Source organism: Sarcophilus harrisii, chromosome 3 (genome assembly GCF_902635505.1).
Source record: "Sarcophilus harrisii chromosome 3, mSarHar1.11, whole genome shotgun sequence".
In the NCBI taxonomy this organism is placed as follows: Eukaryota; Metazoa; Chordata; class Mammalia; order Dasyuromorphia; family Dasyuridae; genus Sarcophilus; species Sarcophilus harrisii.
The window spans coordinates 461,858,526-461,881,021 of NC_045428.1; the positions used below are offsets into that span (position 1 = coordinate 461,858,526).

The following is a 22,496-nucleotide window of genomic DNA, read 5'->3' on the forward strand; positions in this document are numbered from 1 at the left end:
TGCCATTTCATAAATGAATCTTTTCTCATCCCACAATTATTCACATTCTTCTCCCCTCTTAAAATTAACGATTGCACGATATACAAATGATTTGTATATTGTTCATATGTATTTACTCATCTTACATTCTAGCTCGCCCTTCATTCCACTTTGTCCATCCCTTATTTCCATAAGACATTGTATTCATTGCAGTGCTTTTGATGACATAATTATGTCATTTGATTCTCACATTAACCCCTAGGGTACTTTAGGCAGTTGTCCCTATGTCACAGACCATGGACCTGAGAAAGAGAAAGGCAAAATGACAAATACTAGACCCCTAGCATTAGTTTTTGACTCTCTTACTTCTTCATGAAAACCTTATTCTCTCATATGTTTTCTTCAGAGCATATTTGACATCTTTGTTCCTTAGGCTATAGATCAAAGGGTTCAACATAGGTAAGATTATAGTATAAAATACAGAGGACACTTTACCCTGAGTCATGGAATGAGCCGACGATGGCTGCAGGTACACAACCATAGCAGAGCCAAAAGCAAGAGCAACCGCAGCAATGTGAGAGCTACAGGTGGTGAAGGCCTTGAACCTACCCTCAGTGGAATGGATCCGAAGAATGCTGGTGATGATGAAGATGTAGGAGGTAAGGATAGTCAGAGTTGGAGTGAGGATGTTAAATGCACTTAAGTACAAGACCAAAAGTTCATTTATATATGTGCTGGAGCAAGAGAGGCTCAGAAGTGGTAAGAGATCACAGAAGTAACAGTTGATGACATCAGCTTTGCAAAACAACAGTCTCTGCATAAAGCCAATGTGAATTGTGGAGCTAATAATTGCCACAAAGTACACCCCTGCCATGAGCTTGGAGCAAACCTGATAGTTCATCAGAACATTATAAAGAAGGGGACTGCAAATGGCAACATAGCGATCATATGCCATTACTGCCAACAAGTGACACTCAGCAATAGCAAAAATGAGGAAGAAATAGAGCTGAGTCATGCACTCATTGTAGGAGATGATATTTTTTTCTGACACAAAACTCACCAGCATTTTGGGGGTAATGACAGTGGAATGACAGAGATCAATGAAGGACAAGTTTCTAATGAAATAGTACATTGGAGTGTGAAGGTGAGTGTTCACTTCAGTTAATAAAATCATGCACAAGTTTCCCACTACAGTGGCTGAATAGATAAGAAAGAAGAGAATGAACAAGGGAAGTTGAAACCTTGGCTCATTTGTTAGACCCTCAAGGAAGAACTGAGTCACTGTGGAGTAATTATGTGCATCCATTATCTCCAGCAGTTAAATCTCTGTTTAGATTAAAAAAAAAAAAAGGAATAAAATGTTAGGAGCATATCCAGAATGCTAGAGAGAGAACTCAGACTTGGAATTCCATGGGTGCCACAATCAAGGATATGAAATTTTGGTATTGATCTGAATTAATATGGAAAATTTGATGATTGAAAGGTTGCTAAGCCATGGGAATTACAAGTCTGGCTAAATAAAGAAAAATAAAAACCATATTTTCTCAAACTTTTAAGAAGAGTATAAAATAAAAACTTCACATTTTATGTTTTTTATAGTTATGCATATATGACACAACTTCCTTATTGTAACTATACTTTAATTTTAGTGGACTTTTCCCTTTATAGCTGTCCAGTTCATTCTTATTCCTTTGATAGCCAAGTACTGTGCCACAATATCTTTTTTGCCTGAGGTCTCCCAATGATTTCATATTCAGCTCCAATTCTACTTTTAAACCTTTTGGAATGTTAACTTCTTAGATAGGATCCTATGGTGCTATGCAAATTCCTTGATACAAAGTAAAATAATTGAATGTATTGGCTTTATATACTACACTTTATACAAAAATAAACATTGTGAAAACCTTTGTCTATATAGATTTAGCAAATGACATCTGTGACATTTACATAAAATTTTACATATGCTACATTTAGAAGCAGAACTGAACAGCAGGTAGAAAGTCAACTTCAGTGAAAAAGATGCAAGTTAAAGTATTACCTTTATGTGACTCTGGGCAACTGAAGAATAGTTATGTCTGCATTAGTAGAAGGAATTTCCTCCCTGGGAGTTCTTAAGACTGGTAAAATCACATAGCAGATAAGTAAACAAAGAACTAAATTACCTTGTAAATTAAGTATTATTTTTTTTCCCTTTTTAAGGCTGAAGAAATGGGCTCAAAGAGATTAGCTTGTTCATGGTCAAAGAGGCATTAAATAATAAAGAAACTCATATATTTCTTACTCAAACCCATTCTTCATAACTTTATGCTTTTGCTTTCCTAGTAAGATGGATTTTATAGAATCTTATTATTCTTATTAGTCTCTTGTCAACACACCATCATTTTGGAACACAGGAGAATCCATAAAACCTTATTTATATTTAAGATAGATTGCCTATTTTAAAATATTGCCAATAGATAGGACCACCAAGTTGCCAAAAAATGGAGATTTCTCCTTGGAAGTCAACATAAAGATAACTTTTTTTTTTTTTCTGAGGCAATTGGGGGTAAGTAACTTGCCCAGGGTCACACAGTCAGGACGTATTAAGTGTTTGAGATCAGATTTGAACTCAGGTCCTCCTGACTTCAGGGATGGTGCTCCATCTACTGTACCACTTAGCTGCGCAAGATAAATTTCTTTATGTCACTAGATGAACTGTGATGCTGTCTCTTGAGGGGGCAGGACTGAAGACAAGATTTTGTGGGCTCCAATGTCGTGTGTTAGAAAACATTTTCCTTTGTTTTCATTGGTGACATAAAGCCTCTGTATTCATCTAAGTTCCCTGTATAACATACCTGAAAAGAGATTCTGTTTGAAGATATCCACACTTTAAAGCTGTGCTTTGCCATATGAATCTCTGCATTTACTGCATCATTAATTCCTCTTTCCACAAATAACAACATGTAGATACCTATAGATGACCAACAATATTTCCCATTATTATCTAGGGACTAAAGTGGAATTTCCACATTCCCACATTCTCAGAAAATTGCAACTGCACCTATGATCCTGCTCTATTAATATTACATTTCTCACACCATCCAATCAATTAATCAATAAATATTTCTATTGAGCCTTTACTATATGCCGGCACTTTGATAAGTGCTGGTCCAATTATCACCTATAAACCATCCCAAGGCATATTGAATAATATATCCTTAAAAGAACTAGAGAACAGAATGATGGCAATGCCCTTAGGGCAGTGGTGGTTGTGTGGAAACAAGAGCAGTCCAAAGCAGCTTGGTTAGCAAGATCGTGAAACAAGTTTGCAACAGGTCCCCTGGACACACAAGTAGCTCTATCAGCCTTACAGTATTATGAACCATCAAGCCTTAGTCCTTAGAAAGAGCCAATAAGGCTCTTTTATTCTTAGGAATAAGGATGCTGAGAGAGAGGATTTGGATGCTGATAGCACTGAGATGACAAGGTTTAAAAAGAGTTAAGACAGGAATGATTTTTCCCAACTGTTCTCTTTATATATTCATCACATCTTTCTCTCTCTAGGTTTTAATCATATATCTGACACACTATATGCATTTTAGTAGCTCCTCATGCTAGCCACCACTAAAAGCTGAACTTTTCCATTTGGGACATACTGCCGTCTTCATTTCAGAGACAAGGAAGGAGCATACAGGAGAGACATCTGAATTTATAAATACCAGTACAATTTCTGTCCCTCAATGAGGAGAGAATTGAGATCAAAGCCACTTTGATAAGTAATACTTTTATGCTCTTGGCAAACTCCTCCTACCTATGTCTTTAAAGAGGTCCAAACCAGGAAGACATTCACTTTCCAGTCTTTAGTCATATAGGTTCTTCCTTGTCAGAAGTGTGGAGGAAAAATAATCTTGATGTGTTGGGCTCTTACAATCCTACGGATGGAATGTGCCCTTATTCATTACTGAAGGAACTGTCGCACAAACCTCAATCTCTGACATTCCATGGAAGATGTTCTAAGCTATAACTTGAAGTTTTTAATTATGCCATTGTTTACAGGATCTTCTCTAACACTATGGTAAGAAATATTTCCTAGTGCCCTCAGACATGCACATCAACATTAAATAAGTGGGTTTGAGGGTGGGGCTAAAATAGAGAGGCCTGGGACCTTATTAAAAAGAGAAATAAAGTTTCCCATAGGCCTTCACCTCACCAGGGATCCAGATGTTTTTGGAAAGCAGCCATTTTTTCCCCCTTAACTCTGTTATTTCCACTGGCTTCCTATTTCTTTAGTTTTTCTTAGTGACAGTAGTTGTCTCATCACAGTTTATGTTCTGATGAGTAGCAGAGATCCAGACTAATCTCTTGATAAATCCATTCCTAAAGGTGGCATTTTATAGATATTTTGAAGCCATTGTATTTAAAAATAGATAGATAAAATGTGTTTTTTTAATTTTGTGGAGAAATAAGAATATTTTAGAGAAATGTAACTGGCCAAATTAAGTACCTTTTCTTCTACTTTTCATTCCTTTGACGGTTTTTATTATTTCTTGATGTCTTATGATGCCACTCACTATCTTCCACTTGACTAATTCTATTTTTTAAGGAATGATTTTGTTCAGTGAACTTTTATACCTCTTTTTCCATTTCCATTTGTTTTTAGTTTTTTTTTTCATTTTTGTTTCTCTTTGTTGTGTTTTCACAATTTCCTTCCTTTGATTTTATTTCTTTGCCTAATTTTTTTTTGCCAAACAATTAATTTGATTTGGGTAGTCATTTTAAGCTCTTCTATAAATTCCTGTTGAGCTTGTGTGTAATTTATATTTTCCCCCTTGTATGCTTTGCTTGTACATGCTTTTATTCCAATGTCTTTTTTTGAATTTGTGTCACAATAATGGATTCTTATGGTTTTATTGTTTACTCATATTGCCAGACAATGTCTTTTTTGAAACTTTATGTTAATAGTGGGCTCTGTTCTCAGCATTGTGGGAATGTGGGAGTGTAAAGACACAGTGTCAAGTTTTGGACTTTTGTGCACTGTTGATTTCAGAGATATTTATGGAGATTTGGATTATTTCAGTGCTTCCAAGGTGGTATCATCTGAAGACTAGTGTGTTTGTTGATTTTAAGGTTTGTACTCTAGTCCTTATATGGAGCCCAAAAGGGGTCATGAAAAATCAGATATGAGGGAAGTGACTGAACAATAACAATAACCTCACCACAAGAAGGACCCCTGATTCCTTGGGATTGCAATAGACATTGCTTCTTAGAATCTCTAATTCCTTGGGACCAGAAGTTATTTTGCTCTCATGGCTTCCACTTCCTTTTGACCAAAAGTGCTCCTCTTTGCCCTCAGAAGGGGATAGAGGCAATGGAGTTACCAAACAGCATTTGGTGTATCCAGTGCTAACACAGTGTTATCCTGTAATTTTTTTCAGACTAATTTCCAGGTTCCTTTACCATCTCTGGCTTGGGAGTTTCCAAGGTTGCTGCTGCTTTTATCAATACCACCAACACCTACCACTGCTATTTTTTTCCACATGATCTCCAGGCCAGCCTCCACCGTCATATCACACATCTATCTTTTTGAATTCTTAAGTTGTCTTGGCAGGAAGAATATTTGATCCTGATTTTTTTTGTTGCTTCTTTCACTTTATAATTTGATTTGAGACATTGTTTTAAAACTTTTTGCAAGAGAATGTTGGTAGGACACAGCTGAGTATGTTCTCTACTTCTGCATCTCAAGTCCACCCTGTCTAGTACAATTATTCTTAAATCATTTCTTATCTATTATCCAGGTAAGTTGTTTTTCCTATGAGAGGTTTCACATTTTTTAAATTTTTTCAGATATTTGACTTTGTTTTATTATTTCATAATGTATCACAAAGTCATTAAATTTCTATGACTGATTATAGTTTTTAAGGACTTATTTTCTTCAGCAAGTGTCTTTCTTTTACAAAGTTATTGATTCTTTTTTTCATAAATTTCTTATATTACTCTTCTACCATTACCTAACTTTCTTTTGCTGTTCTTATTTAGTTTTTAAAAATCATTTAGGACTCTTTTTGAGCTTTTTATTTATATCTTCTAGCAATTCTTCTTAGACTCGTATCCACACTGCAGTTTTCCATTTCACAAATTCTGTTTTTCAACAAATTGGTTTCTTTTTCATATCAATTTTGTAAGGAGTTATGTGCTTTTTCCATTTCTTCAAATCTATTTTTAAGGAGTTTTCTTCAGATAATTTCTGTTTTTCCTTTTCCAAAGTCTCTTGCAAAATTCTCATTTCCTTTCCTGATATTTCTTATTACTCTCTCTTAAGATCCTTTTTGAATTCTTCCAAGAGAGCCTTGTGAGATGGGGACCAACTCATATCACCCTTTGGGCTTTATCTGGAGATGATTTGCCTTTAGGATCCTCAGGATTTGAGGTCTATTCTTTTCTTTCTCCATAAAAGCTATCTATTGTCAGAGTTCCTTTTTGCTTTTTGCTCATTTTTTTCAAGATTGAGGTCTGCTCTTAGGGCAAGGGGGAGATTGTCCCAAGTTTCCATTATAGATGACAGCTGCTTTAAGTTGCCATGGGGTCAGTGCTTCTGACTGACTTCCAGTGCTGAGTAGGCATGACCAGGTTCCATGTTTTTCTGGGGTTCAGAGACTCACTATTTGCCTTTTGTATTTTCATTGGATGTCTCACAGCAAATCTGCTAATGCACTTGCTTGTAACCTAGAACAAAGTAGCCTAAGAGCCTCCCAGTAGATTCCCCAGTGCTACAATGCTGCAAAGCACTGACTCTGTGTCTGCACTCAGCCAACTCCTCCTCCCGTCCCTCAATTGAAACAGACCTTTCCTATAGTTCTTCCAAAGTATCTTTTGCTGGAAATTTATTACACTCCAAATGTTTGTGGGTTCTGTCACTCTAAAAACATCTGAGAGATTTGATCTGGGTTTGATGTGAGGGACATTAAGCGGAGCTCAGATAAAGATGTGTCTGCCCTTTGCCATCTTGGCTCCACCCATCCATGCTGCAATTTTTTTCTGAGATTTTGCTTGTAGAATTTCTTGTCCTCTTTCATGTTTGTGTATTAAGCTTTGTGCTATCACAAAAACTCTTGATGATAGGGTTATATTTTTATTTGCTTATTCTTCCATTGACTTCTTATTTTGCAGTTTATGTTAGAATTGAGCTCTGCCTGCTGGGGAGCTATCTGGGTAGATATTTAGCCTGTGCTTCTTTTTCTTTTTATCTTTCTACTGTTTTCATAATCTAATTTAGAAGCTTGCAAGTTTATGAAGCTTTCACGATAGTGTAAAATAGGGAGAAGTTTTTTCTCCCCTTCCTTCCTAGTATAAGTTCTGCAAGTTCCTGATTCAGATCTAGGTCTATTGGATCATTTGGGGTTCAATTTCAGTAGGCTGTTGCTGTACTTAGTTATTGTTAGCCCATTGGGACATATATATATATATATATATATATATATATATATATATTAACCTTCCTTGTTCTTTATCATCTTGTAACATTCACTACTCATTTTGTATGTGTAGGTGATTATGCTCTTTATGTTGTAGTCATTAAGTATATTGTTTTGTGACTCTGTTACTTTATAAGTCATGTAGATATTTCTGTGCTTCTTTATATTCACCATAGCACTCATTTCTCATAGCCCAATAACATTTTATTATATTAATGTATCACAATATATATAGCCATTATCCAATTCAAGGACATTTAATTTGTTTCCATTTCTTTGCCATCCTAAAAGAGTGCTTCTATGAATATTCTGAATAAATGGGAATTTTCTTCTTACTAATGGTTTCCTTGTGGTATAATCCAGTAATGGAATCTCTGCATTAAAATCTCTAGTTATTTTAGATACTTTTTACAATTCCAGAATCTTTCTTACTGATCCACAGCTCTACTAGCAATTTACTAGTATACCCATCTTCTCACATTCCTTTCAACATTTATTATTCTCATCTTAGCCAATTTGCAAGGTGTGAGGTGATACCACAAACTTGTTTTGATTTGTATTTTTCTTATTTTTAGGCTTTGAATTCTTTCATATGTTTGGTTTTTTTAAATTAAACTTTACATTTTATATTTTCAGTTCTGAATTTTCTTCTACTGAGAAAGCAAAAAAAAAAATCAACCCACAAAATTCATTAGCAACACATATAGTCAAGCAAAACAAATGTCCATATTGGCTATATTGCCAGAAATATGTCTTAATCAGCACTTTGAGTATATCCCCATCCTATCTGGAGTCAGGTAACATGGTTGATTATTAGCACTTCAGAACTGTGAATGGCCTTTTTGTTTCTTGCAAATAATCAATTAAAAGTGTCAAAATGCTGGAATTGTAACAGTTTTCACCCCGCACAGCTGCAAAACACCTTATCTGTTGTACCACAGTTTCATTTTATTGTTCTGCCTCAGTTTCCGTTTATTGTTCTGCCTCAGTTTCCCTAAATTGTTCTGCCTCAGTTACTTGAATTGTTCTGCCTCAATCCCCTTGGTTGCAAACCCCCTTCCTGACCATTAGAACTGATATAATTTAGGACTGGCTACTTTAGGATCATAAACTGTAAATGTTTAATCTCAGATAAGGGTGAATTCAGACATCCTGGATCCTATGTCCTCTTAAATTATCAAGAATTTATGGTCCTACTCCCAACCTGTGAGAACCGAATTGATGGTCCCTTCCTGGAAATTCCCATGCTCACCAGTGTTTGGACTTCACCCCTTGCCTTTGTCTCCCCTGATCACTTAGAGCCATATAAAAATTATTGGAATCTCACATTCAAGGCTGAATTCTTTGAGACAAAAGTCCAATTCAGCCCTGGGGGGACAAATGGATTCTTATTTGCCCCCCCCCCAAAAAATCTTTCCCTCTCAGAAACTCAAATAAAATTTTAAACCCAATTAAAACTCTCTAATCTTCATCTTGACTCAGTTTCTCCAGCATTACAATCAAGTATAAATCCTTTCTGGTCCTAGATGGATATGCTTATATATATCAGATGTTTATCTGTCACCACTAAGATGCTATTTATATTCTGCCTCCTTCCAGTGACCCAAGTTTAAAAGTTTCATAATATTTATATTCTTGAGGTCAAAGTAGATATCTGAAGCATTTAGTTGGAACATGGCTCACAGTTCTTTTACTTTTTATAGACATTTACTTCTATCTTGGGCCAATAAAATGTATTTTGTTTCAGCTCTAAAGCTTTGTCTTGACCTAAGTGTCCCAAATTATGTATTTCATTCAATTCAGTTCAATTCAACAACCATGTATTGAATACCTACCAAATGCTAAGCATTTTGTTGTTAGGCAACAGAGTTACAAAGACAAAAGTAAAAAGTGGAGGAAACATACCTAGTTAAGTATAAAATAATTTCCCTATTGGGAAAGTAGAAAATACTAAAAATTGATGCATCAGGAAAGTAATAATTTTGAAGCACTTAAGCTGAGCCTTGAACAGAGCTATGGATTCTAAGACATGGAGTTAAAAAGTGATAACATTGTTGTTGAGAATATTTCAGATATGGAGAACATAAGTTTGTGTAGAAAGATAGAGGTTAATAGCTAGAATATCTTGTAAGGGAAGCAGTAAGTAAGCTAGTTTGCCTGGAATATAGAATACATTAAAAGCTACAATCTGAAATAATTCTAAAAACATAGGTTGGGGCAAATTATTAAGAGATTTATGTTTCAAACAGAAAAGGTTTTTTTTTAAATTTTATCTTAGAAGCAATAGGGAGCCAATGAATCATCTTGAAATGAAGAATGATATTGTTAAAATTATTGGTTTGGGAGATATATGAATGACAGATTGGAGAAACAAAAATCTGGAGATAAGGAAACTAAGTAGAGTAGCTTTGTAATAATCCAGTATAGCAGTTATAAAGGATGGTGTCCCAGTGATTACAGAGGGAATGTATATGAGATCTGGCAGTAGAATAAATAAAACTTAGCAACTGATTGATTGTGGGAAATAAAGGGACAGATATATCATGGGTTATTCCGAATTTTCAAACCTGAAATATTGGAATAGTGATGCCATTGATACAAAGTAGGTCATTGAAATGGAGACACAATGGAAAGGTGGTTAAAAAAATGGGTTTTTTACACTGAGTCAAAAATGACTCTGTACCCCAAACCTTTGCTAAATTCCTTTCAGAAATAGTCCTCTTGGAAGTTGTTTCTCAGTGGAATAAACCCATTTTTTTTTTTGCCCAAAACCTCACCTGCAGATAGGGACTTTGAATTTTTTTGCAAAAACCTATGACACCTGCCTGGGGACTCCATTGCTGTTAGAATATCTCTCAGCCCTCATTTCTCACACCTCAACACTTTGTTTTAATTTACACTTTGTAATTAAATTTAATTTAATTTATCTGTAACAATGGTTAAAGGAATGTAAAATATTGGCACTGTAAGAATAAATATTTTGATAAGGAACAGATTAAATAACTTTATTTTAAATTTTAAAAATTGCTGGAAAATTATGTAAAGAAACTCAGCTTTCAGATAGAACCTAAGCAGTTTTGGATAATGTAGTAACTGTGATAATATAAATAAGATTCAAATCATCTTTTGAATATCATAGAATAATGCCTCATTTGTATGAGAACAGACAATGTAAACAAAGAATTTTAAGGACATCAGAAGAAGGGCAGACCATGTTGAAGAATTTAGAAAGCTGAGATAATAGGGCACCTCAGCTCTTTTGCAGATAAATATTTATTACTAATACAAATCAAGAAATCACATAAAAATTTGAACCCTGACACATAATTTAAAAAGCACTATCAGTCTAAATCGAGAAATTGAGGAGTTATGAATAGTGTATCATGAAGAGTCAAGAGACTCTCCTTTAAGCCACAGAAGTGCAAGTGTAGGACCTGAAATAATTTCAAATATGACCCTAAGAAGAATTGGAGATACAGCTGAGGGGATAGAGAATCTTTGCTCTTTTGGAGCTGTGATATTCAGGAGCAGTCTCCTGAAAGAAGGCTTCAGTTAAGCAATTTCCAACAAGCAGCATCAAATTTTATAATACTCGGAATATCTCAGTCGATTTACTGATTTTTTATGCGTGAAACTAATTTATCTCTCTATCACCATAATCAAAAATAAATTTAATAGAGACTTGTATTCATCAAGGTTTCTGCAAACTGGGCAATTAATTGAACATGAGAGGAACTATTAATGCCACATGATGATTTAAGGACAAGAGGATTTGTATTAAATGCTGTTGTCAGTTCCAAAGTACTATTTAAGCCTCTAGGTTTCTGAAGCAGTAAAGTAACTTGTGGGATATGATCTGGGTATGCCTTATCTTCAATACTATGGAGATGGATTTGGAGTTCCTGAACAGGTACAAAGTGTGAGTTCAGACCAACCTCAGCACCTAATCACCACCTTGTTCTTCCTCTACTACTATAGTCTCAGAATAATCTAAAATTCTGGCTTCCTGGGAAAGGGAGTATGATTCTTCTTTTTTTCATTCATAGTGACTTTAGAAACAATCTAATCCAAAAAAAGCTATTTGAAAATGAGGAAACTAGACCTGTAGAACACAATTGATTTCCCAAAAGTGGCACAAATAATAAATAAAAGAGAGGATTTGAATTCCAATTATTCATTCTTAAAGCTTGATGAATGATGAATGATGAATGAAAAAATTGATATGAAATAAAACAATAACATTTCCAAAGATAATCACATTCCCCACTCTAATAATCCTAGTAATTCACATAAACAAATTTTTTTCTGCTATTAAAAGTTGCAATTAGGTTAGCACAATTCCTCTGGATCTCCTTCACTTTTTGATTAGAATAAATTTTCTTTTTGTCTAATTATAATGAGGTTCTTTGTGTTAGAGCAGATTTTTGTGTTAAAGTTAGCTAGAGGCATGTTCCCAAGATAGACAATCTGTATATCTCTCCCTGTACCTAAATATGCAGGTGAGAAATCCTGTTTTCTTTATGATCTGTATTTCAAATTTATGTTCCTAAAACAGAGATGATCCTACTTCCCAGATCAAAAAAAGTTTAAATATTTCCCTAATACCTCCAAGATAAAAGAATATTGATGGTGATAATAATATTTATTAAATACTTATTATGTGCCGAACACTGTATTAAGTACTTCATAAACATGAGCTCATTTTATCCTTACAACAATCCTGAGAGCTATGGAGGGGCTATTATTATTCCTACTTACAAATGATGAAACTGAAGCAATTGGGATTTAGTGACTTGCCCAGGATCACACAGCTAGGAAGTATGTCTGAGGCCAAATTTGAAATCAGATCCTTCTGATGCATAGCTTCCCCAAGATTTGAACTAAGGTCCTCCAGCTCTAGGACCTGTGTTTTATCCACTGTGCCATATAACTGCTCAGAACTTCTTGACTCCAGATCCAGTAGTCTATTCACTGGGTCATCTTACTGCAAAGCTCATTTAAAGCCTCAACACTGGTCTCCATCTTTCTTTCAAAATTATTTCATATCTTTCTCTCATACTCTTTGTTTCAATCAAATTGTTCTGCTAGCTATTCTACCTAACATCTACTTTCACTATTCCATATTCATGACTGTATAAGTGGTCTCTCTCATGGGGAATAGTTGCTCATCGTTCCTCATATTGTTGCTAGGTTCTTTTAAAGTACAGCATAGCAACGAAATACACAAGCCCTTTCTTGGCTATCCAATTATTAGAATTCTCTTCCTTCTTGAATTTTCTTTATATATATAGTTTATTTTTACTTGTGCACTGACCCCCAAGCCACCGGTGAGTTCCAGAAGGACAATGATTTTTATTTCTAGCACCTAATACAATGTTCTGCACATAGTATATTCAAAAAATGTTTGTCTATTTAATGGCATTTTTGTATCTTTAATTTGTCTTCCTTATAGCTTTGTAAATTTAGAATTAGAAGAGATGTCAAAGAGCATCTAATCCAATATTGTCATTTTACAGACAAAGAAAGTGGGGCCCAGAGAGGTTAAGTCATAGGCAAGAAGTATTCACAGAGTTCTTACTGTTGTCTTGTGCTACCTTTCTCATTAAAAGCTAAAGAATTGGGGGTCATACTTTATCTATCATTTTGCATATTTATTTCCTCTTTTCTTTTTGGTAATTGGCAAAGTTATATAACACAGTTTTAAAATCAATATAGCATTTCAGGTAACTATAAAGACTATTTTAAAAACAAATTATAATTTGAATTTTTAACAATTCATTGTGAGATTTCCTTTTTACTTTATTTCAATGGTACAAAATACCTGCAAATACAAGATAGTATTCACTTTAGACATTATCCCCACTTCTTATTTTCTTGAATAAAATGAATAGATATAAGTAAGCCTATTTTTTAAAAGATGGGTAGATTGCTACCTCATATTTGTGTAAGAAAATTTATTTGTGATGGTATTTTTATAAACAATTATTTCATTTGATACTGAAAAAAAAAACCTTTCAGAGGAGAGTGGGTAGTTATTAATCCTATCTCATAAATTCAGGACCTAAGGGAGGGAGGAGGAATGAAATACCTTGTCATAATCTCCTATTTAATCATTTTTCCCCATGAGAAACCTATTTTCCTAAAACTTCTCCTCAGGGCAGTTTTGACATCTTTATTCCTTAAGCTATAGATCAGGGGGTTCAGCATAGGCAATACTGTAGTATAAAATATAGAGGACACTTTACCCTGAGCTAAAGAGTGAACTGATGATGGCTGCAGGTATACAACAATGGCAGAGCCAAAAGTGAGGGTAACAGCGGCAATGTGGGAGCTACAGGTGGTAAAGGCCTTGAACCTACCCTCAGTGGAACGAATGTGAAGGATGCTGATTAGGATGAAGATATAGGAGGTAAGGATAGTCAGAGTTGGAATGAGGATGTTAAATGCACTTAAGTATAAGACCAAAAGTTCATTTACATAGGTGTTGGAGCAGGAGAGGCTCAGGAGGGGAAGAAGATCACAGAAGTAATGGTTGATGAGATCAGCTTTGCAAAACAACAGCTTCTGCATAAAACCAACATGAATTGTGGAGCCAGCAATTGCCAGAAAGTACACCCCTGCCATGAGCTTGGAGCAAACTTGATAGTTCATTAGAACATTATAAAGAAGGGGACTGCAAATGGCAACATAGCGATCATATGCCATCACTGACAACATGTGGCATTCAGCAATAGCAAAAATGAGAAAGAAATAGAGCTGAGCCATGCACTCCTTATAAGAGATGGCATTTTTTCCTGACACAAAGCTCACTAGCATTTTAGGGGTAATGGCAGTAGAATGACAGAGATCAATGAAGGACAAGTTTCTAATGAAATAGTACATTGGGGTGTGAAGGTGATTATTCAGTACAATCAATAGAATCACGCCCAAGTTTCCTACTACACTGGCTGAATAGATAAGAAAGAAAAGAATGAACAAGGGGAGCTGGAACCTTGGGTCATCTGTTAGTCCCTCAAGGAAGAAACGAGTCACTGCGGAGTGATTTTGTGCATCCATTATCTTTTTGCAATGAGATATCTCTGTAAATAAAAATAAGATATTAGGAGCACAACTGAAATCACAGAGACAGTATTCAGACTTAGGTTCCTATGTATGGTAGAGAATTGGGTCTGCAGTGTATGATTTTATTGAAACATAAGCATACATATGAAATATAGCTAAACTTTATTAGAAACCAGTAGATTAAAAATAAAATAGCTGTGACAACCGAATTGCTTGCTATATCAGCCTTTTCTATCTTGGATGTCTCAGAAATTACATATTTAATTTAAGCCCTTTACCCCATGTTTTAAACCTTTTCTACCATTAACTCTATAGCCCATTTCCCAGTTACTTAAACCTTGAAGGTTTATTTTCTCAACGTAGTTTCTTCTGAAAAATGTAACATTCATATTTTGATAGTAAAATGTGATGACCTTAATAAAAATACCTGGAATTGGCATTTCTCTTTACATATGTTACTATGAGAGTCAAAACAGCATAGTGAATAAAGACCTAGTAGTAGACTATGGAAGACATATAAGTATTGTCTTTGATGGAATACTAGCTGTTGTGTATTGTTGGGAAATTAAATTAACTACCCAATGCCATGAGTAATTCTCTAGTAATTTGCAAAACATTTAAAGATCTATATTAGTAGAGGGAGTTGGTTTCCTCACCATATCTTCTCTACAATGTTGACTTCATAGGTAGCCAACAACAAAATAAAAACTGCCTCATTTTAACCTCACAATAATCATATAAGATAGGTATTTTGACTTTTATGATTTATTTTATATTGTTTTGTCTTACCAGTTGAAAAATGAGGCAGATATAAGTGAGTGACATTATAGTGGTGACAGAATCAATATGAATCTTTCATAGGTTAAATATGAATCCATATCTTCCTAATTTTAAGTCCAGGATTTTTTCTGCTGCTCCATGCTATCTCCTACACAGATATTTCCTCAACCTAGACATCTTTTTAGTCTCTAGTCAATGTATCCTTGAAACTAGATTATGAGGAATGTATTCATAAAGTGGACATTAAAAATGGACTGCATACTTTAAAAAAGTCTTCCTAAGCCTGAAGCCAACAAATTTTAAAATTTAAACAAAATTTAAAGTTTTTTCTTCTTGATAGAAAGCTTAAAACATTTCCAGACTTTGGAGAGATATATTACTGGATCTTTTTCTGTTGTTGCCAGAAGATTCTCAATGACTCACTATTATCTTCAAATTTCTCCTTAGGGGATAGAGCAGGAGGTCTCCATGTGAGCTCCAGTGATTTAGATCATAAAATGTATTGCTTTGTTTCTCTTGTGGAGTCAAAATTTTAATGCTCTTATATTGGTCTGTTTCAGCATAGAGAATCTCTAATATCCTGGCAAAGAGATAATTACTAAGAGGTTTGTGGAGATTCAAACTTCAAAATGTGTTTTGGCATTTTTTGAACCTTCTTATCAGCATGTTCTTAATTCTTTAGCTCATAAATAAATGTCCTGCCACATAAGTGGCCAACCCCCATTTTCCAATTACTATTTAGATGTTGGTACAATTTCCAAGTTTCTAAATTTCCAAGAAAAGCTCCTGTGGCCCTGCAACAATAGGGGCCTGTTAATCACTTGTTTATCTTCCTTTTAGCTTGACTGAGGCCATGTCAAATAGGGAATCATAATAAGAACTAGAAGGCAGAGATGGTATCAATTGAGAAAGTATTTGGGGGAAGCAGTAGTATAAAGCAAATTGGCTAGCAAAATCCTAGGTACAGAGTTTGTAATAATAATTCTCTTTGGTTTGCATTAACTGATAGAATTGCCATTTATCTTAAGAATGGTTGTAAAATTGTCCACATTAAATTAATTTTGCATGGCCCTCTGGGAAGGGAAGAGGGAATGATACATAGGATATCATGGTAAGGTAAGAAACAGATAATATCAGGAAAATCTTATTAAAATTAATTAAAATTAGAATGTCAGAATTGTACTGTTGTTCTAAGTGCCATCTGAATGAGGATCCACAGTGCAACATGCAATTTAGTTTAATTGTTCAGGGCAACAAAAAACATTAATGGGCCATTCCGACAAGGTTGAGAATATCAACATTTATGCAAGTCTGAGATGAAATATATGAAACCCATTCATGCATGGAAGGGCATTAATTCCTCTCAGTATAGAGATTTAAGGAAACTTTCCCTGACTTCTAAAGCCACACCTTTACAATGTGACTGGGGCAGCAGAATTTTAAGCCTCTTACTAGGGAGCAGCTAGGAGTGAAAAAACACTGGAACACTAATTTCTAAGCACCATTCTTAATCCCCTACTAAATAGGTCTTTAAGCAGCTCTCTGATGGACAGTTCAGTGATGGACTGAGGTTGCTGGGGTAGAAAAATATTATAGAATATTCATGTCTGATTTTGGAAGGAAAAATTGGAACATATAAGTCACTCACTCACCCTCTAGATTTGGATCTTATAGGTTCTTCACTGTCAGCATTCTGTAAGGCAAATAATCCTGATGTTCTGGGTGCTAACAATTCTGGGGACAGATTTGAACACTTTGTCATACTGAAAGAATTGGAGCATGGACTTCAGTCTCTGACCTATGATGGGGAGTGCTCTGAGTTACAGATTACGGCTCTAATTGTGACTTCATTGTCAGGGTCTTTTCTGGCATTAAGGGAGGAAATAGTCTCATCTAGTTTCAGAAGAACTGATCATTATGATGTGGAGGTTCTTTTCTGGTATTAGAGTCATGGGACTTCATTTAAAATAGAAGTAGAGGTTCCCACAGGGTATCCCCTCATCAAGGACCTACCATTTCTGAAAATGGGCCAGGGGAATTTTTCTTTCCTCTTCTTATCCTTATATCCCCACTGGCTTCCTATCTGTTTAATTTTCTTTAGCAACATACCTTACCTCATCACAACTTGTATTCTGATAGATAATATCAGAAAGAAATCAATAGAATTTCAGACAAATTTACTGCAAAACCTTTTCTTAGAAATGGACATTTTATGAGAATTTTGAAGCTATGAGAAGTAAGAAATAACTGATAAGAATGCATTTGAGAAAATGGACATATCTACATTGTTAATTTTATTTCATACCTTTTGCATACCTACAACTGCTTTCTGAGTTTAGACTTACAAGCTATATCATATTAAGTCTGAATTACTCATGAAATTTTCATTTTTGTATAATAACAAAGGCCCTTTTCCCCACAAACTCACAGATCCCTAGGAAACTATCTGGAATTCCATGCTCAAGAAATCTCACTGATTTGTTTTCTTTTTTTTCCAGGTCAACCAAAGGATATGCTATTTTATTTAATTTTATTTTGTTAGCTTTTTTGTTTTCAAAATATATGCATAGATAGTGTTCCACATTCACTCTTTCAAAACCTTGTGTTCCAAATTTTTCCCTCCCTTTCCCCATCCCCTCCCTTAGACAGCAAGTAATTCAATATTCTTCTATACATATTTCCACAATTGTTATACTACACAAGAAAGATCAGATCAAAAGAAAAAATGAGAAAGAAAACAAACAAAAATCAAACAACAACAAAAAAGTGAAAATACTATGAATTTACATTAAGTCCCCATAGCCCTCTTTCTGGATGCAGATGGTTCTCTCCATGACAAGTCTATTAGGATTAACTTGAATCATCTCATTGTTGAAAAGAGCCACATTCATCAGAATTGATCTCATATAATCTTCTTCTTACTATATACAATGTTCTCTTAGTTCTACTCACTTCCCTTATCATCAATTCATGTAAGTCTCTCCAGACGTTTCTGACATCATCCTGCTGATCATTTCTTATAGAACAATAATATTTCATAACATTCATATACCATAACTTATTTAGTCATTCTCCAACTGACAGGTATTCACTCGGTTTCTAATTGCTTGTGTGGGTCCTCTTCCCTTTTTTATGATCTCTTTAGGTACAGAGCCAATAAAGATACTGCTAGATCAGAGTATGCACAGTAGGATAGCATTTGCCTAATAGTTCCATATTGATCTCCAGAATGCTTGGATCAGTTCACAACTCCACCAACAATTTATTAATATCCCTCCAATATTTATGATTATCTTTTCCTGTCATCTTAGCCAATCTGAAAGATATGTAGTGGTACCTCAGAGTTTTCTTAATTTATATTTCTCTGATTAATAGTGATTTAGAACATTTTTTCTTATGACTAAAAATGGTTTCAATTTCTTCTGAAATTCTTCAAATTTCATCTGAAAATTGTTCATATACTCTGACCATTTATCAATTGGAGAATGGCTTGTATTCTGAGTCACTTGTCTAAATATTTTAGAAATAAGGTCTTTATCAGAACCCTTGGATGTAATTTTTTTCCAGTTTTCTGCTTCCCTTCTAATCTTGTCTTCATTGGTTTTGTTGGTACAAAAAAACTTTTAAACTTAATATAATCAAAATTATCCATTTTGTATTTTATAATGTATTCTAGTTCTTCTTTAGCCACAAAGTCTTTTCTTCTCCACACATCTGAGTGGAAGGCTATCCTTTGTTCTTCTAATTTGCTTATAGTACCACTCTTTATTTAAATGATGAATCCATTTTGACCTTATCTTGGTATACGATGTTAGGTGTTTGTCAATGTCTAGGTTTTGCCACACTATATTTCAATTTTCCCAGCACTTTTTGTTAAATAGTGAGTTCTTATCCCAGAATCTGGGGTTTTTGGGTTTATCAAACACTAGATTACTATAGTCATTGACTATTGAGGATGTGCTATTTTAAAGAAAAATGACAATGATAATCAATACTCAAGCAAAATAAATGACCAAAACACATACACACAAATCCATTCCCCTATAAGTTGCCATGCTAGCTGTGGGGGAGGAAACTCATTCAGAAACTACATGTGTCCTAAAGGACATACACATGTGAAGTGAAGCCACAGAACTCCTCCTGTTCTCTGGTAATATCAACCAGATTGCTCCCTGCTAGCTTACTCTACTGGTTGCTTCTGCTCTCTTGCGACCTTTTATTCTTTAGTTGAAATATAGCTTCTTTCCTGAACTATTTGCTGTGGTAGTAATTTAGCTGTTGCTAACTTTCAGGGTGTGTATGTGGAAGTGAGGAAAGTGGAGATGGAGTAAAAGTGGAGAAAAGTAGTTTTTTTCAGTCTAAATTCTTGACTTGAGAAAACTCATTTCAACTTCTTTCTTGATCTTTGTCCTACACGTGCATGTTATATGTATACACACATATTTATATGTGTATACATATCAATATATGAAAGACATGTTAATAATATAAATTACATATAATATATTGGTTTATTATCATATATATGATTATATGTCTATATTATGTTAGCATATTACATATAAATTTAATGCATTAATATAATGTATGCACATATTGATACAGTACATTATATGATGTGATATACTAATATATAATAATGTATAGCAAAATATGATAATATAACATGTTATATACCATATAAGTGTATATTTTACTAATATATAATGTTACATTATATATTTACATATAATAGATCAGAATATATATACTTATAATACATATACCATATTAATTTATAAATATATATGAATATATTAGTATATAGTTATATATATAGCATACTAATATAATACATTTAAATCTGTTGGCTTCACTTTTTTCATGTGTAAAATGAGTTGGAGAAAGAGATGGCAGGCAAATCATTCTACTAGAATTCTTTCCAAGAAACCCCCTGAAAAGGCTCATACAGGTTTGGAAATACACACAATAACAAATATAGTACTTGTATACACAATATAAAATAGCTTCCATGAAAAAACTAAATTTAATCAAACTCTATTGTGAAACTTCTTTTTCTGCTCCAAGATTTCCATCTTCAGCTGTTTTAATAGATTTTCACATGTCAAAGACATAAGGACTTTTAACTATTTTAGTCACTTTCTTCTGGACTACTTCTCTTTCTAAAATGTGACCTCCCACATTAAATTATGAAATTGCAGAATGTTCTAACCTTGAGGTGTGTTGGACTTATGACTTGACTTTTCTTTGACCCAACCTAAATGAGTTCTGCTCAGATGAAAGAAATTGCAGTTAAGATTTTGATGTTCAGGACATAGCTCAATGAATAATACTTATCCTGTTCTGGATAACATATCATCATAATGTGACTTAATGATGCATCAGCTCTTTTCTTAGTTATCATATTGTAGTTGACATATTTAGGTTTCATCTTGCTAGAGTCCTCAGATTTTCCTGATCAACTTCTACCTGACCAAGTCTTCTCAGTTTTGGTTTTGAACTCCAGTACCAAATTTTATACTTCTCTGTAATCAATTAAATGGTATGATATTTGGCCCAATGTTTTACCTTGTTGAGATGTTTTTAGGTATTGACTAATGTCATCCAATATTTTATTTATCACTTCCTGTTTTGTTACATTTGCAGATTTGGAAAATATTCCATCCATACTTTTATAAAATTTACTGATTAAAAAATTAAACAGCATATGACCAAGGTAAGAACCCTTGATGTCACTCCTTGATCTACTGGAATAGTAATCATATTCAAAAAGGAAATGACGCTAACATCATTTTTTTTCTAGTTTTTCTCTGTTTTCATAAACAGACAAATCCTTTTAATACTTTCAGTCTGTCATTTCAGAAAGAAAATTAATACAAGGCCTTAATTATCACATGAGGTCACCTGAACTTATTATATAACATAAAGTAAAGCGCAATAGCTTAGCTCATTAGCTATTATTCCAGACACTCCTTCAGCACCATTGGATTCATGATAAGAACATTTCCATATGATTATGGCATTTAGAACTGAGAAGGATCCCAGAGACCATCTAATACAAATTCTCTATCCAAAAAATAATGAAACTGATACCCAAAGAAAGCAAGTGACTTGTCCAATAAATAATAAGGTAATAAGTAATAGTGGAACTGGAGCTTAGTACTTTCCATTAAGTCATATCACCTCAAGTTTCTAGGTCAGTATCTTGAAAATTTTCTCTTAGGGACCCTCTTCAGAAAAATTCTTTGTTATATAGTTGCCTTTACTTTAGAAGGTTTATCTTCAGTCAATATTCTCAGTCAATAGCAATCAAACTGTCTTCATTTTTTCCCAGTTAAGCTTCTAAATCAACCCATATTGTGTTTTCTACAGGTATCTCAGTCATCTCCCTCAATCAATATTTAAGAACTTCTCAGCAAGACTTCTTCAGAACACACAGAAGTTCAGGCTAAGGTCAAGGCTTCCCTGTGACTACCTCTTTTAGAACCCCTTAATTTACTATTTTATCCCACCCTTGGAACTCCATTGTTTTATTCTTTTCTGTATTTCCTTGATTTTTAGTATCAATTCTCATCTAACTTATTTATGGTTGGAAACTAAGCTACTTTTTAATGAGCAAAAGAGATCAAAAGATATTGCAAAAAGAAAAAAAAGTTTAATCTTATCACAGTTTTAAAAACTATGGTGTTGCTAGAAAATGCTAACACTTTGATCTTTGTCCTATTTGCTTTGTCCTTCAAATCTTTCCCTGTCTGTCTCTCTGTATCTTTCTCTGTGTCTTTGTTTCTCTCTATATTCTGTCTCTATCTCTAACTAATTCTTTGTCTGTCTCTGTCTTTCCATCTATGTCTCTCTTCTTCCTCCCTACTTTTCCCACTCTTCTTCTTTTCCCTTCTCCCCCCTCTTTCTTTCTCTCTCTCTCTCCATCTGGTTTTTTCCTCCCTTTCCCCTCTTTCCTCTCTTTCTCTCACTAATAAAATGAGTGTATAAAGACCAATTTAAGACTTTGTAATGATGAACCAGCTATATCCAGAATGAACTCAGCAAAATGAGTGTGAACCACTACATAGACTTCCTGATACCTCTATTTTTGTCCACCTGCATTTTTTATTTCCTTCACAGGTTAATTGTACACTATTTCAAAGTTTGATTCTTCTTGTGCAGCAAAATAACTGCATGGACATGTATACATATATTGTATTTAACATATACTTTAACATATTT

The 22,496-nt window shown here is 34.2% G+C and overlaps 2 protein-coding genes across 2 annotated transcripts; both read right to left on the bottom strand.

Annotated features, from left to right (window-relative positions):
• Positions 1-349: 349 nt before the first annotated feature.
• LOC100914284 (putative olfactory receptor 8G2) lies at positions 350-1,288 on the bottom strand. Its single transcript, XM_012545119.2, has one exon. The coding sequence runs from the start codon at positions 1,283-1,285 to the stop codon at positions 350-352; it is 936 nt and encodes a 311-aa protein (XP_012400573.1). The 5' UTR covers positions 1,286-1,288.
• A 12,244-nt stretch (positions 1,289-13,532) lies between these two features.
• Positions 13,533-14,489, bottom strand: LOC100914029 (putative olfactory receptor 8G2). The gene has a single exon (XM_012545099.2). It carries the CDS (start codon positions 14,484-14,486, stop codon positions 13,533-13,535), a length of 954 nt encoding a protein of 317 aa, XP_012400553.1. The 5' UTR covers positions 14,487-14,489.
• Positions 14,490-22,496: the final 8,007 nt, after the last annotated feature.

What these genes read in the sequence shown, in the direction of transcription:
- LOC100914029 (XM_012545099.2), bottom strand. Translation starts at nt 14,486, where the DNA reads ATGGATGCACAAAATCACTCCGCAGTGACTCGTTTCTTCCTTGAGGGA.
- LOC100914284 (XM_012545119.2), bottom strand. Translation starts at nt 1,285, where the DNA reads ATGGATGCACATAATTACTCCACAGTGACTCAGTTCTTCCTTGAGGGT.